The 17,047-nt window shown below is 30.8% G+C and overlaps 2 protein-coding genes across 2 annotated transcripts; both read right to left on the bottom strand.

The window, feature by feature from the left end:
* Positions 1 to 1,935: 1,935 nt before the first annotated feature.
* LOTGIDRAFT_134383 (hypothetical protein) lies at positions 1,936 to 3,113 on the bottom strand (the record flags this gene model as incomplete). The annotated part of the gene is made up of 3 exons (XM_009068476.1): positions 1,936 to 2,076; positions 2,452 to 2,686; positions 2,953 to 3,113. Coding segments are annotated over 3 exons (537 nt in total), but the record flags the coding sequence as incomplete, so codon positions are not given.
* A 2,264-nt stretch (positions 3,114 to 5,377) lies between these two features.
* LOTGIDRAFT_223175 (hypothetical protein) lies at positions 5,378 to 14,506 on the bottom strand. Its single transcript, XM_009068475.1, has 21 exons — positions 14,321 to 14,506; positions 13,797 to 13,960; positions 13,352 to 13,469; positions 13,065 to 13,139; positions 12,780 to 12,851; positions 12,398 to 12,497; positions 12,004 to 12,134; positions 11,646 to 11,791; positions 11,194 to 11,309; positions 10,924 to 10,988; positions 10,415 to 10,491; positions 10,209 to 10,301; positions 9,693 to 9,765; positions 9,137 to 9,292; positions 8,770 to 8,878; positions 8,283 to 8,416; positions 7,766 to 7,852; positions 7,243 to 7,359; positions 6,869 to 6,962; positions 5,831 to 5,941; positions 5,378 to 5,688 (listed from the first exon to the last, which is right to left on the bottom strand). Exons 1-21 carry the CDS (start codon positions 14,438 to 14,440, stop codon positions 5,621 to 5,623), a joined length of 2,226 nt encoding a protein of 741 aa, XP_009066723.1. The 5' UTR covers positions 14,441 to 14,506; the 3' UTR covers positions 5,378 to 5,620.
* Between the last annotated feature and the right edge of the window lie 2,541 nt (positions 14,507 to 17,047).

Below are 17,047 nucleotides of genomic sequence, written 5' to 3'. Positions count from 1 at the left end.
TTGGGATCTTGAATATATGTAAGTAGTCTTCAGTAGTACAAAAAATGTACCAAAATTGCATAATTCTTTGACAAATACCACAAACAAGGAATTTCACTTTTTATTTCTATATATGGCAGTATCTCAAGAAACATTGAGTCATCTTTTTCACTTTCAAACATGGATAATTCTGAACACACATGGATTTAAAGGCTCAAATTTTTGACGGTGAGCTGTTTACACTATTACTGATTAGCTAGGCAAAAATAATCCGTTTACTTAGATCAAACAGATGGTGAACCTGTCCCTTTAATTATCATATAGGAATGAATGAACATAAAATTTAGATTTTCAAACTAGGCCAATAAGAGTATTTATTCATCTTTGAACCTACCCACTGCCATACCTATGAAAAAAATGCGTATGAACATTATAAGATCATGCACTCACATATATAATAAAAGAAAGCAATGAATACAACATTTTATTTCAAAAATATATTAATAAAATTCTAAAAATAAAACAAAATGTTAGGTAAAATTCAATATAACTAGTATTAGTGACATAAATATAAGATAGTGGACCACAGCCATATACGCCCACCGTGGCATGCGGATGGTAAATATTTTGGGGCATGGGCAATAACTCTGCTTCTTACGGTCGAAAATAGCTCAAATTCGAACTTGATCTTCGTTTTAAGAATATGTCTACACATACCGAATTTCATTTGATTCCATCAAAAATCCATACAAGCAAATGATGTTGATAGAAGCACTTAATGTATAGAGGTTAAAGGGCAGTAACTCCTCAAAACTGACGTAAGAAGGCTTAAATTTAATCAGAAGTAAACTAAACTTTCTCAAACCTGTCGATTTAGGTCCAATAACATCCATTTTAAGTTTCATCAAATTGGTTGAAAATTGGGGTCAAATTTGGGGCAAGGGCAATAACTCTGCTTCTAACGGTTGAAAATAGCTCAAATTCGAACTTGATGTTCGTTTTATGAATATATATACACATACCGAATTTCATTTGATTCCATCAAAAATATAGTTTTTAGAGCGTTTACAAGCAAATGTTGACGGACCGACCGACGGACAGGTGTGCCGACAATATACGTGGGCGTATAAAAATTAACTTTTTTATTATTAGAGGTGCTAATGCCATTCAAATTCAGAGTGGCATCCATATTCCATACTCTGCTAAAATGCATCCCATTGGTGGGATTGATTGTTAATTACCAAACTTCCTAATAAATGAAGGAATAGAAAAAAAAAAAATTAAACTTTTTCCTTGATTGTGAAACTTGGAACACATGATAAAAATCTGTAACCTTTATTAATTTGAATTTTTGGACCCTAATTCTCATAATTAAGATGAAATAATTTAAAGTTTAAACATAGCAGTTCTTATAAAACTCTGATAACATGCCTTATGCCAATTGTACCTTTTTTTAACTACACTTAACATGAACAAATTTATCTTATTACACTGTCAAAATGTTATATATAATATAACTTATTATCAATGTTAAGCTTTTGTAAACCGTCAGACAAATATTTTAATTGTGCCTTTTGCCCATACATGATCCCCATAAAATGACCTGAACACAGAGGAAATATCACAGAAGTTGAATTTTAATGTCCAATATCAAGTGCTAGGATTTATCTTGTACATCAACGAGTTCATATTTCTTTAGAATATTAATAGTTTTATCATAGCCACTGAAAAGTAATAAAAAATATCTTAAAACCATTGATAATAAAGGGACCAAATGTTCATGAGTAAAATATTTTGAGCTATTGCCTTCTACTGATTCCATTGTCAAGTATTAAGGACAGTTTACCACTCCATAGAGAAAAATAACTCTGAACAGCATTTCATTAGTGAACAACTTAAGAAAATAATAAAATTGAACTGATTCAATGAATCAGTGCTAGAAATTGCAGTATCTACTTACCTTCCTTGTCTTATTATGTCATATTTTCCAACTAGAGAAAGATCAACTACTGTGGACCCCAAACGACTAGCTTGACAATTACCTAACATTCCACCATCAACTATCAGGTCCAAGTTGGGCCATAAGTCTTCAAATTCCTGGAAAATACAAAACATATTATTTCAAGTACTGGTATCTCATGGAATAAAATATTTGAGCATACTATACATGTCTAGATTAGGAGGAAATTCAAAACATAGTCAGGAAGCTAAAATTTATATTATGAACACTCAACATTGCAATTTATTTCATCACTTTCTCAAAGTTACAACACATTATAAAACCACAATACATATTTCCACTGTAAAACTGTGCTCAATACAAAAATTTCAGTGATATAAAAATTTTAAAAAGGGCAAAAGTATTTTAAATATATATTAGTTATTATAGAATATAGATTGCATAAAAAAAATTGCTGTAGACAAACATAAATTACAGAAGGCTTCAGCCATTCACATTCTATTGATTTTTACCTTAATGGCTAAAGTGCTTCTATTACTACTGATGTTAGCACTTGTTAAAGCAATGGGTTGACCACATAATCTGGAGATTTGACGTATAAAATTATGATCAGGAATTCTAATGCCTATTAGGTTTGTATCTGGATTGAGTTGTGGGTTTAATTCAGGCTTCCTTTCCATCACCACAGTAACTGGTCCAGGTAATAACTCGTTTAAGAACTCTTTACTAACTGTCACTTTACTCCATCTATAATATAAAACATTGGCTCTGTGATGTAGATCTAGGGCTTAGATTCTGTCCTATGTTTAATAAGATGCTAGTTATGTATATCTAATTATGCAGACTTTTGCATTAGTTAAAAATTTCGTAACCATACATAAAATCAAATGCAATCATTATTATACTGATTAAAAGGAGAAATTTTAACCAAAATTTGTTTTCGTAACATGCAGCAAAAGTGGAAATGTAAAGCTATTTCTGAAATTATCCCAACCTAGTTTTAATAATCCTACCTGAAAATATCTTCAACCTCTCCAACACTGACAGCAATTGGTTTTAATGAATTACGCTGTTTAATATCATATATTCTATTTATAGCATCAACATTCTGCGAGAGGGCAGCAATACCATATATAGTATCAGTTGGTACAGCTATAACTCCCCCTGATAGTAAGGTATCTGCAGCAGCTCTATGTATAATTTGAGCTTCTAAAATTTAAAAAAACAAATCTTTTTGATTCAAAACAATATAATTTGTGTTCTATGTTATTCTGTACTCACTACTATTAACTGCTGAAGAAACACATTTTTCATAACTTCTTACGCAAACATTATAAGACATCAACAATAGTTGCTTGAAAAACCAGGGTGTCCCCATGATGCTAATAATGCAATTGCAATAGATGAATATTATTACCTTTTCCTTCAAACAAAGTCAGCATTTTAGCTATCTTAGCCATAGTTTGAGCCATTAAAAATATAACAGTTAATACGTATGTGTTATGTGTTTGAAATCTACAAGCTACTAATATTCCTTTTTACGAACAACGCTCATGAAACAGAAATAATCGTTACATGACTTTAATTTCTGGGGATTGCAGCATGTTTATTTACAAGTGGAAGACATGTGCTTCCGGTGTCTACGTCATCCCGATCATTCCCGGAAATAAATCAACCAATGGAAATAAATTATTTATTTACGGACTTCTACGATGACTTTTCTCGTACATATTTATTATGTAGCAATTACCTAGAAAGAAACGAAATATCCAAATAGGAAACGAAAGGTTGACAAAACTGTTGTACGTGATGTATGTGATAAGTAAATTACGAGCGTGGTATATAGAATAGTATATATTATGACATATAGAGATAATTGACTAAATGCAGGACTTTTCTTGATTCAAATTCTACATTAGCAACAACTTTAAGTTTTTCTGAAATGACTGCACACAATAATATTGAAAGTTACTTTGATCCATACATAAAAAGATGATTTATATCCAGTACAGTGTAGGATTAGGTTAGAACGGTCTGTCATCAGAAACTTTCCTTTCTTTCTAACCAACTGGTATCGCAGTATCATGAGGATTAAAGGAATGAGGTATACCTTCTTGGTACCAAATGTTTTTCAGTGAAAACATTCAAAATAAATGATAATCAAAGAATATGTTTTGGTTTATAAATTTTATTTCAATTTCATTTTTTCTATCACATTGCATTTCAAAACAAACAAAATTCTATTTCATATAAATAATATTTTAATTTCTTCAACAACTAAATCTGCTTAACAAACAAAATATTTCACAAAAATTAACCCCCAACCTATCCCCTTTTTCAAAAATACTAGTAGCCACACATCTTATAACTTAGCAGCTCAATTATTATTTCATTATTTGACAATTTTAAAAAACTAATTCTTGTTTCAAAACAGTGTAAGAAATTCATTATAATCTAACAAAACTTAAATAAAGAAATATAGTCGCTTCAGAATTTCATAGACCATATTGTCAGAATTGAAACGACATTTGTTCTTCTACAATAAGCAATAATTTGCACCTTAAATCAAGACCTTAATATCTAAAATGATGTCGCTGTATAGCCCTTGAATTTTTCTGTATTATATCACATTACATTATAACTACAAATAGTTAGCCAAACTGCCGCACTTTCTGGTAAATATATTGTTGTTATTCACTGTATTAATCTTGACTCCAGCATTTTTCAAATGGATGGTAATAAAGGTTTTCTTAATTTTTTGTTATGGGGTCATTGATAGAATCAATTAGCACCATCCTAATTTTCAGTCAAGACATCTGTGGGTCTTACAATTTCTCTTAGTGTTTTATGACATCACTATCACAAAAGTTGCTTATAATGTTTTAATAGATTTTGCGATAGTGATGTAATATTCGGTTAAGCATAGCTATAATGACAGGAACCACAGTTATCTAGTAGAATGATGCAAATAGAAGCTATAACTGGTCTGAATACACATAAAATGTATAGAGAACCTTTGTACAAGCCCTTTAAGTAAATCTCTTCTCTTCTGATATATTATAACACAGGCTGGTATATTACCATAGAAACTCAGCAAGTGTATAAAACTTAACATTTATCAACAATATTTATATTGTCATTAATACAAAGCCCACTACAGATATCAATCTATTAGCACTAATTAGATGATAAAAGATATACACACAAGCACAAAACCACACAGATTCATAGAAACAAGTCATCTGTTTGTTTAACACAATTCACTTTTTGTCACTCACTGAGTCAATTGAAAACCGAATAAAGTTCACTAAACTTACACAAGTTATACATGAACCTGTATTCAAATTGTCTTCTAGATGCGTAAGGATTTGAAGGGAATAATTATGCACCAAGATGAACAAACCTCACCCTTGCGAGTGAAAAATTAGAAATAACTTCGTATTGTATTGGCAACAAAAGTCTCTCTTTCAATTCTGAAGTACCTTTAGCTAAACAGTATCCTTTATAGTTTTTCAATCTGTATAAAAAGCTAGCTTAAATGGTTTGTCTTCTTTCAAAAGCCACAAAATTCTTGAGTGCAAGAAATATCCAACCTCATTAGTCAATAAACTTAGAAGAGAATTGTCACAATATGGCCTAAATGCATTATTTAGGCTTGAAAAATCAATTGAGATTTCTGTTTTATGATTTCTCTTTGTTTAAAGCTTGTACAAATTCTTCTAATTTTTCTTGAATCTGACGAACTTTTTCTGAAATGCAATAGAAAAAATAGGTTATAATTCAAACACAAGTTTAAAAAATGGCCAAGCAAGATGTCATTATAAAACACCAAAGTTTGATATTTACTGACTTTGTTTTCATAGTCTAATTAAAATGAATGCCTCAACTTACTTAGTTCTTCAGCAAGTTGAACACGCCTTCCTGTTAATAATTTAGATAATTCTTCCTTGTCTTCTCCTATATCTTCTAAACCATCTTTAATAATACGTTCTAATCTTCTAGCTGTAAACAAACACAAAATATTTCAAATTATAAATACATAGTAAACCATCTTTAACAATACGTTCTAATCTTCTAGCTGTAAACAAACGCAAAATATCTCAAATAATAAATACATAGTAAACTATCTTTAATAATACATTCTTATCTTCTAGCTGTAAACAAACACAAAATATTTCAAATAATAAATACATAGTAAACCATCTTTAATAATACATTCTAATCTCCTAGCTGTAAACAAACACAAAATATCTCAAATAATAAATACATAGTAAACTATCTTTAATAATACGTTCTAATCATCTAGCTGTAAACAAACACAAAATATCTCAAATAATAAATACATAGTAAACCATCTTTAACAATACGTTCTAATATTCTAGCTGTAAACAAACACAAAATATCTCAAATAATAAATACATAGTAAACCATTTTTAATAATACATTCTAATCTCCTAGCTGTAAAAAACACAAAATATTTCAAAAAACAAATACATAGTAAACTATCTTTAATAATACATTCTAATCTCCTAGCTGTAAACAAAAACAAAGTATCTCAAATAATAAATACATAGTAAACTATCTTTAATAATACGTTCTAATCATCTAGCTGTAAACAAACACAAAATATCCCAAATAATCAATACGTATTAAACCATCTTTAATAATACATTCTAATCTTCTAGCTGTAAACAAACACAAAATATTTCAAATGATAAATACATAGTAAACCATCTTTAATAATACATTCTAATCTTCTAGCTGTAGATAAACACACAAACATTACCTATTACTAAGAGATCACAAATCATCCACAGAAAGTAGGTTCAAAACCCTCAAAAATCTTGAATTATCAAAGCTGAAAATCAATGAAATATGATTTCTTACATTTGTGTTCTTATACAATCATATTTCTAGCTTGGTATTTACCTTCATTGTTCATTACTTGTTGTCTTAAAGCATTACTGGTAACTTGTAACATTCTCTGAAACCTCCAGAATAAAACTACATCATGACAATCTAGCTGTAAATAGATAAAATAGAAAAAATGATCATCCTGCCTACAAAACTGACCCTTCCATCAAATGTTTTTGTCAACTTGGCATTATTTTCATATTATCACAAATGTATTCTAAGGTCAATTCTAGGTCACTAGAAAAAAATTAAGAATATCAAGTAGCCTTCACAATAGAATTGATCTTTATTCAAAATCAACATATACCATTATCAAAATATATCGTTTCTTTTTGCCTCCTGAAAGTAAATTGTAGTAACTGAGAAATTAACAAAGAAGAGTTACCTACCCCTGTATCAGCAAAACCACGTTGATAATAATAAAATCCTTTACGACAATTATTAGCTTGACTAAGAGAATTCTGGAAGAAATTTTTTCTGTAGACATGATACCACGTTTCTCGTATCTGGAACATAATATAAAAATATCATATGTGATATAGTAATGTTTCATTTTAAAGATCAAATTGTCATGATTTTATTTAGATTTCTGTTCAGTGAAACTACGTATGCCATAAAATGAGGAAATTAAGACTTAGATATTTCCGTCTACATCTGATCCTCAGCTAAATCTTGGCATTGTTCTTTCTCGAATTATTCATACCCATTTACAGCTGGATCCAATTAACTACAGTCCATTCCATGAAATAAAACATATTCAAGACTTCAGGACCCTGTTTCTCATACGAGCATAAATGTTATAAATTAACCCTTTGATAACAAAAATAACATTTTTCTTCACTTAAAGTGCAAGATTAGTTCTACGCATTATTTAGAAACTGGGTCAAGGTTTTAGAGAATAGTGCTACTTACAAAGTCATTATCCACCTCGATATTTTGTGTCTGTAAATTTTTACGTACTGTAGTTAGTTCATCTAGAGATAAGTGTGCTTGATGATGCTGTAATAAATATGGTATATCATTTAGTCTTTACAGTGTAGTAGAAAATACAATTTGGCTTCTTTTTCAAAAGTTAAATCAGCTGTTGCAAGACTATTTCAGAATATGAAACATAGGATGATAAACCAGGATAGAAAATAAGAAAGAAACAACTATAGTTTACAAGGATAAATAGGTCCATGAGGATCCTTTCTACCATAGCTGGCTTATCTGTACCCATTAACAACTTGGTCAACAGGATTTATGAATGAAGATGACTCAACCAAGGTTACCAGACTTGCACATGCCTACCTAGATTAGAACCCATGATCACCCTTTATTTGATATAACCAAGCAAATGACATCATTAAAGAACCAAAACTTTCAATCACTGTGCTACAGAACATCAGAAACTAAATGAATTGATTAGTATACCACTGATCAAACCTACCCTCTTAGAATGTAGTAATTTTTCCAGTTCATTATTAGTAGCAATACGATTCCAGTTATCTGGTGTGCGTGATTTCCATTGTAACCATTGTTCTCTAAAACCTGGTCCTGTTAATTCTTTTAATGCATCTTCAGCTAAAATAAAGACAATCAATATTAATGAGAAATGCACAAGAGATAAAGGGCTAACAATGAGTTGTCGATATCGAGTTGGATTGTCGTCTACATAAGGTGATATGTGTTCGTACTCCTCAAGGTAAGAAAATTCTGATGCCATTCCTGGTGATGCATAATGCCTAAATATACATTCATTTTAAACATAACATTCCTTTGTGATAATGACCTGATTTAAACAAAGAGCATTCTGAGAGTCCACATAGCTAGTTAAGTTTGCAAGTTACCATTGATTAAGTAAGAAAATCAAAATATCAAAACTATATTGTCTCTTTCAATAATTTTCACTATGTTTTTCATTGTAATTTACTAACCTTGTTGTAATTTTCCTTTCAAACTATCCTCCATAAATTTAATGGCTGCATCCCACTGTTGTTTATCTGTTACTGATCTATCTTCTAGAATATTATTCTGTATCACTCTCTAGAATATTAACAAGTAATTTGACATAATTTCCCACATACAAGCGTTGATATCAGCGCGGATACACATGGCTTTGAAGGCTAAAATTTTGACAGTGAGCTGCGATCACTATTACTGATTAGTATGATTGGTCAAATGGATGGCCAACCTGTCCCTTTTATATTATCAATAAATTTTAAAATATATAAAACCGGAATAAATTGAATTTGCCGAAGAAGATTAATATGATAGTTCTCAAGTAATCATTCCAACACTCACCAAACTGTCTTCAGCTTTTCCTTCCCATGAATGATCTTTAGCAGCTCTGACTAATACTGACTGTTTTATATTATCAAATATTTCATCATGACCTTTTCTAGCCTGATCTTTATTAACTAGTTTCTCAAATTGTTGATGTAAGGTCTCCCAACCAACCTGTGAAAAGATGAAATCAATAATTGACAAAATTCATATACATTATTTAATTATATATCAGAAGCTACAATAAGCAGACACAAGTTTCATACCCCACTGTTCTGTACATGTTTCACCTTGGAATATGTATAATTAGAAACATTTTAGTGAGCTTACTCACAATTGTATACAAATGCATCTAATAAATTTGCTAAAGCAACCATTTTTCATTTCATATTATTTTCTGGGCAACCCTTCATGACATACTTAATTATTTCTCATAGTATGAATATCAGATCTACCAACCCATAGAAAAAGCATGAAACAAAACATCCACATCAGCATTTTAAACAGACTGATTGTTTGTTGCAGTCAGAAATCAAATCCTGATTGATATTGTATTTAGACATTTTCTTCTTACCTCAACACATTTTTTAGGAAGTAGATCTTCAGCCCATTGTTTTAACTTAATATCAACTATTGTATTAAATGTTCTGAAATAATATATACAGTAAGGTTGTGATATCAGAGCTATATCACCTTGAGAAACTATCTGTGATTTGATGACATACATAGTTATATATTATACTCTAATATCTGTAACTTAACTTACCAGGGCTGTTGATTTTAGAAATTTCCAACCAGGCATTTTAACAAGTAAATTATAATCTTGTACCAATTTTCATCAAGAATGCATGAAAAATCCAGAGAATCTAGCACAGATCAACGCAACCGTCAGTCATTTTCTAGCCTGACTCAGACATGACTGGCAAATACAGATAAATCAACAGCCCTTTTCATTATTTAGGGCCATTATATATTACTTTAACATAATGATGACAAGGCAATCTATTGAAATGATGTATGGAATTAAGTGCATAAGAATGAAAATGGAGTGTTTTCACAAGATGAAAAAATCACCTCAAGGCAATCTTACCCTGCATCAGTTTTCTGAGCAGCTGGTAAATAAATATTCTCTATCACAAAATTAGAATTCTTCTCCCATAATTTCGCATAGAAGGCATCCTCCCTGCAAAAATAAATCATACAGTTAAATTTCATATCTTTTGCCAATTAGACACTAGGACACTATGGTATAACCAAACTTAAAATTTCCCTGGTCCCCTCAAAAATTATTCTTACCATTGTTTAGGTGTTACTTGACTTAGATTTATAACTTCATCTAAAATTTCACCTCTAGCTTTTTCAAATAATTCATCCTATTGTGAAAGAGAGAAAATAAAATAAAAGTAACAATAAGTATCATAATATGTACAAAATACAAAAAAAAACCAAGCGGTGTGGTGTGATATGCGGTGATGTGGTGTGATGAGATGTGTTGTGTTGTGATGCAGTGTGATGTGGTGAGATGTGGTGTGCAGTGTGATGTGGTGCTGTGCGGTGCTGTGTGGTGAGATGCAGTGTGGTGTGGTGCGGTGTGATGTAGTGAGAAGTGGTGTGGTGTGGTGCAGTGTGGCCTCTACGATATGACAAACCTAGTGGCAGTTGGTGATCTGTTCTCGAAATCTTAAGTCAAATTTCGACAAAATTTTGACAAAATAGGCCACTAAATTCTAAATGAACCTGTACCTTCCTCTGACATAAACAAAATGATAATTAAAAGTTTGAATACAAGTTGAAATATATCATACCCTATCTAATTCTCTTAAACTAGGAAATGTATTCTTCCATTCTGTTTCTAAATTAAATCTTGTAGCTGAAAATAAACAATACTGTTTGTGAGAAAATAGTAGTAATAGTACTTACATTCCAGGGTTGCAAAGTTTATGGGCTTTTTCAGGTATGACTCTAAGAGACAGTATGTTTCAGCACAACACAAATGACATTAGCTCATGACAAAATTGACAATTTTATAACTTATGCTGGTATTTTTAGATAAAATGTGTTTAATGTAAACAAACCTCTAAAAGCATCAGTCTGTTGTTCCACTGTTTCTTTCACCATTTTCCAGAAAACTTGAGATACAGCCATACTTAGATTCTGAGTTGTCATCTGAGTTGGTTTTAATACGCCATCTCTACAATATTAATCAATAGGTTGGATAACATTTCCTTTTTTTCCCAAAGAAATTTCTGAAAACATGGTGAACACATTTCCATGCCCAAAAACATTTTTATATGCTTCAATAACTCATGTTGAATGCATTCAATCGACTGCATAGAAAACTGCTTTGTAATTTGCTTGGCTTCATTGGAAAATAGGTTGTAATCTTGTTGACTTAGCTGTCAATGAAAAAAAATTTGGAGTGATCAATGGGAAGAGATTTTGACCAGCTGTTAGGTAGGACTCTTTTGAGGTAAAGTTGTTTTCCCTGTATTTTCATAATATAACATATTTACATCATATCACTAACCTGAATAATCGGGAACTTCTAAAGAAATTTTCTTCATAGTCTTTAATAGTAGATATACTATCATTATTATTACCTTTACCAGTTACTACAGCGAAATATCCCAGAGCTTTCATTGGGAATAATCTACCTTCTAATATAGACTTAATCTGCAAGCAAATAGTTCATTTTTATATACATAGTGTCATATATCTATTCCACATAGAACATACATTTTAGTCTCTGACCACATAGAGTTGAGAACTAAATTTTTTCTTTCATTCTACAAATATTCAAAATATTATGAAAGCACAGGCACAGGACGTATAAGTCACTTCATGACATTCCTGACCCTAAAAAATCTAACCAATCTATGACTTACCCTATCAGGATTGTACAAGTTGCTCTCAGCTAAATCAACCTTAGTCAATACAAAGATTGTTCTCTTGCCTTGTGGATCCATCATAGAGGCTAGATCTGTTACATTACTTCTTTCAGCATCCAGAGAACCATCTTAAATATAAAACAACAAACCCTTTATAATCTTTAAATGACATATATTTCATATCAGAATTCGGTTCAATACATCAAGGATTAATGGCTCTGTCATACATTCAGCACATTGGAACACGCATAGATATAGTACATAACACGGCAGTAAAAACCATTTAATTCAAATACTCTATATAAAGATACAAGTGAACACAACAGTGATCCAGTTTATCTAACAGGTCAAAACCTCATGTTTCAAACATCACAGAGAAAATTTAACCTACCTTGTATACATAAAATAATAGCATTAGGATTCTCCATATAACTGGCAGCCATTTTCTTGATGGATTCTTTAGTATCAGGAGCCATGTTGATAGTTTGGGTCTACAAATAAATTAGTTACGGTAAATAGATTTTAAAGATTTGATCGTATGACATATCAAGAAGTGTATGGGCTGTATTTTATGTATAATTACACTTGTCTGGTCAAATTTTTCCGCATATTCTCCTCGAAAGTTGAAACCATATCGATCGAAGAGCTTTAACCCTCCTGGACTGCCTTCAGGAATTTCTGATCATGGTTGAGGGAAGCATGTTCACTGTGATGGGGGTCTTTAAAAAATTGCTAATAATTGTGAGTGTTAAAATATGGTTTTAAATACCTACCGAAATAATTCCAGGTAAATCCACTAAAACCATTCTCTGTAATCCTGGTCCTTTTACAGACATTGATATACACTGAAATAAAGAATGTCTTCTATGAACGACTTTAATAATGATATAGTCACACAGTATGAACTCACCTCAACATAATATTATAGTTTACTACTTCTGATTATACACAATGTTTCAACAATTTACATTGTTATTTTCATCATATCTAGGATAGGATATGAACTCCATGACATGTAGCTTCTTGTATTACAAAGTAACAATAAATAAGTATATTACCTCTGTACTAATTGTCTGTCCCTTTCTTACACTGTTCTTCATTCTTAATTCAACTTCACGTCTTAATGCTGCTAACTGAAATCACAATTAATAACAGTATAAGTTAAAGAGGGAGTATTTATGTTTTTATAAACTTCATTTGGTTACTAACAATTTTCAAAATCAGATTTGAAATATTTACTAACTAAATCTGGATTTCTGAGAAAAAATGTTAATTATTAAATAAAAAATCACTATATGGATAAGACTAAATCCCAAATTAAAAAAAGGAAAGGAAATTCTCTTACGTCAGATTCTTTTGTAAGATCAAACTCTCTGCTACTATCTTTAAACTGGGCTATATGATACGGTCCTTCACTTAGTGTTACTTTTACTGGTGATCTAGTCATCATTTCACCTGATCCTCTACAAAAAATACAAATTTCAGCCATTAATTTTTGAATAATAGTAAGAAATTCACCTGCAATGATATTTTAGGAAACAATCAATTCATTTGAAATAGCTTTTACATCAAAGATAAAGCAGGGATTCTTATAGGTTTCACAACAATTACTTCATATGAACTTAATCAAGTAAAGACAGTGTCAGATCATAAAAGGATTGAAGCACATAAACAAATAGAACATATTTTTTAGTAAAGGTAATCATAATCAGTTATCTTTTTTTTAATCATAATTAAATCCTTCATTTTACCACTAAGGAAAAGTTAGTACTTTTGTGTCTTCTACTAACCTAGGAAAGATTCTAGCCTGAGCTATCATTTCTAACACACTAGTTTTTCCTGAACTCTGATCTCCTACCACTACAACACGAGGTAAATTATCTTGAGTACTATAATTAGAATCATATTCTGCTAGTTCATCTAATACTTCTGAATACATATCTATAGGTGATTTCTGAAATTACACAAGCAAAAAATCAATAAATAATAGAGCCATTGTAAAGGTTTCCTTAACTTTTAATGTGTATCAGGGACACCGACAGCATCTATTTGCACCATTGCAATTTTCAGTTGGATGTTGCAATTTTATTCAAACTTATTACAACCCCTTCAAATGGAAACAGAGGATAAGTAAAAATCAAATGTAACTGTTGACAACACTGTATGGCTTCACCATCCAGCCTCTTTACAAATTAACATGATAATCATTAATCGGTACTGGGATAAGCAAGAATGATATTCACTAGGTGCACGCCATTCAATTCAGATTCCTTGGGTAGTGCTTTTGAGCGTTTCCATAGTGTTTGCAGCTTACCTTCATAACTCTTCTCTTGCCATCTTTTTTATCTTTTAATAAAATACTTTTTCTTAATTCTCTATTATCTTTCTCTAATCTTTCAATTTCTTTCTGATATCTTAACTGTATTTCTATCATTTCTTCTTGTATTTGTTCTATTCTAGCTTTCTGTTGGGCCTGGAAAGAAAGACCTTTTTCTTCATCATACACATAAAAAATCAAAACTCTTTACAATCCCTTTAACTAACTTGTCAAATGTTAGTATTTCAACACACATAATGCTATCATGGTACATTTTTGTTGAATTGCAAGAGAACTAGATATTGTATTTGAATTCTGAAAAGTATCACAGATAGCTGAAATTGGACTTTATGGGCTCAATATAGAGTACTATGGTCCTTTACTGAAGGTATAGTTAAGCTTACACATTACAATTTGAGAGAAAAGAAGGAAACTTACTACTTTCTCAGAACTGGAAGAAGAAGTGGCATCTGCTGTTAAGGCTGCTACATTTGTTATAGGCTGTATACCAGAATCTTAAACAAAGAAATTATCTGTCCACAATTTCCTACAAACAAATTATCTTTGCCCTTGACATTTGCAACCTAAGCTATAATATAAGTATAGAAGGTGAAGCGATATGTCAGGTGTGGGGTGGGAAATGGGATTTAATTTATTCTAATTACTAATACTAAAAATATTATGAAACAGGTTAGGATATCTTTCACTATTGAAATTTCATTGAGTTTGTATTGTAGGTTTACAAGGATTGAGATAAAAGCCTTTCAAGACACCTCACAATCATTATGAATCAGCCTAGATCAAGTGTTTTCAACCTTTTTCTTTCCATTACACCTTTCAGTATCTTTGATAGATTGTATTACCTCCCTTCCCCCTACAAATCTTTACTATTTCATGATTTTCCCTACATTTTCTCTGCAATCATTTCATGTCTGAGAATAAAGCCTGACTAAATAGAACAACTTAAATTATAATGTCCAAAAATTTTAATCCTAGACTACAAAGTGCATCATTACTCTCAAAAATATCAAAATTACCCTCTTAGGGGTAAATACCCTCAGGTTGAAAACCCCTGGAATGGATGGGTGCAGTAGATCTGACAATATATTGGAAGAAGTTAAGAATGATATCTACCTGAAGAGAGAAGTATAGAACCCACACCTGACAGTCCTGACAATATAACAATATATAAATACATTAATTGATAGCAGTAGGGGATATGTGTGAAAGGGTGGGGGGGGGGGGGAGCATCACCACAAATGTTATTTGAAATTCAAAATATTTTTCCAGTTTGTACATATTTTGATTAAAAATGCATAATGCAGTCCATGAAAATGTTCTAAATGATTAAATCTTAGAACTAAAATTAACATTTTTCATGCACAAAATTCATGAAAAGAATTACCTTCCATCATGGGATCAGCTTTAGGCAATTCATCAAAATAATCAGTTAAGTCTTGCATACTGGGTAATTTGGACTTCATATCCTCTAGACTTGGTAATCCAGCTCTATATTCTCTTAGATTCTCCAATTTTCCCCTTAACCATTCCTTAAATGACAATAATATAATATATCTATGTAAATAATCACTCGTTTACCAAAAATATTTTCCCATAACACATTCATCCTGTTCAAAAATTTCAAATGCTTGTCTATGAGTATTAAAAAATTAGCTTCCTATTTCAAATACCATTTTGTTTGAATATTATTTACTATAAATGAATGAATGAATGAATGAATGAATGAATGAATGAATGAATGAATGAATGAATGAATGAATGAATGAATGAATGAATGAATGAATGAATGAATGAATTGTGACGTCATAATCTGGTTAAATTTCTCAGGGATTTAACCTCAGAATCAGCCACCAAATTGAAGCAAATCAAAATACAAAAATAAACAAATGAGTAAAAACAATAAAGAAACTGATTGAACCTACTTTTTGTGGCCCTGTTACTTGTCTTGTATATACTCTTATAGAATGTCCTAATTGTTGTAAAGCATCATATTGTGGTATGTATTCTTTCATCCAATCTAAATCAGGTAAATACTCTCTAAAACTATCAATTTTCTACAAGATAAATTAATAAGAATACTAAACAAAATTTAAACATATTACAGAAAACAAAAATATAAGTATCATATGTTTAAGAATAAAAAAATATAGGTACGCTTATCAAATATATAAAAGAAAACAAAACACAAATATCAAATGAAAATGTTATGTCACTAGCTAGAAGTGCCTAATTAGCTATTAATTGAAGATGTTACACCCAAAATTTTCATGGGTTTTATTTTATCTTACTTTTTTTCAATTTGAGTAAATATCACTATATTTTCTTATTCATATACTTTTCAGTCATGGTTGACCTTCCACATGATCTGAACTTTCCGAATGTGAATCATTAATAAATTACACATTGCACCAATTATCAGTGAATGCATGAAAATCTTCGACATTTTTAGAAAATGTCTTAATGATCATTATTGCAGTCAGTCATTTTTTAGCTCAAATCAGACATGACTGGCAAATACAGATAAATCAACAGCCCTGATGTAAGCTTTAAGATCAATTGTTCACATTTGATATCAGAATCTATTCTTAAATTTCACATATAATTTCTTAAGCTTACCTTATTTACAACTACACCACCTCCTACAGCTCCTGTCAGCACTAAATATCGGATCTTTAAAAATCTTCTAAATTGTGTCAGAACACG

This window comes from Lottia gigantea, assembly GCF_000327385.1.
Source record: "Lottia gigantea unplaced genomic scaffold LOTGIsca_90, whole genome shotgun sequence".
NCBI lineage: Eukaryota > Metazoa > Mollusca > Gastropoda > Lottiidae > Lottia > Lottia gigantea.
Note: the sequence above shows the minus strand (reverse complement) of the source record. Positions and strands in the feature narration are given on the sequence as shown.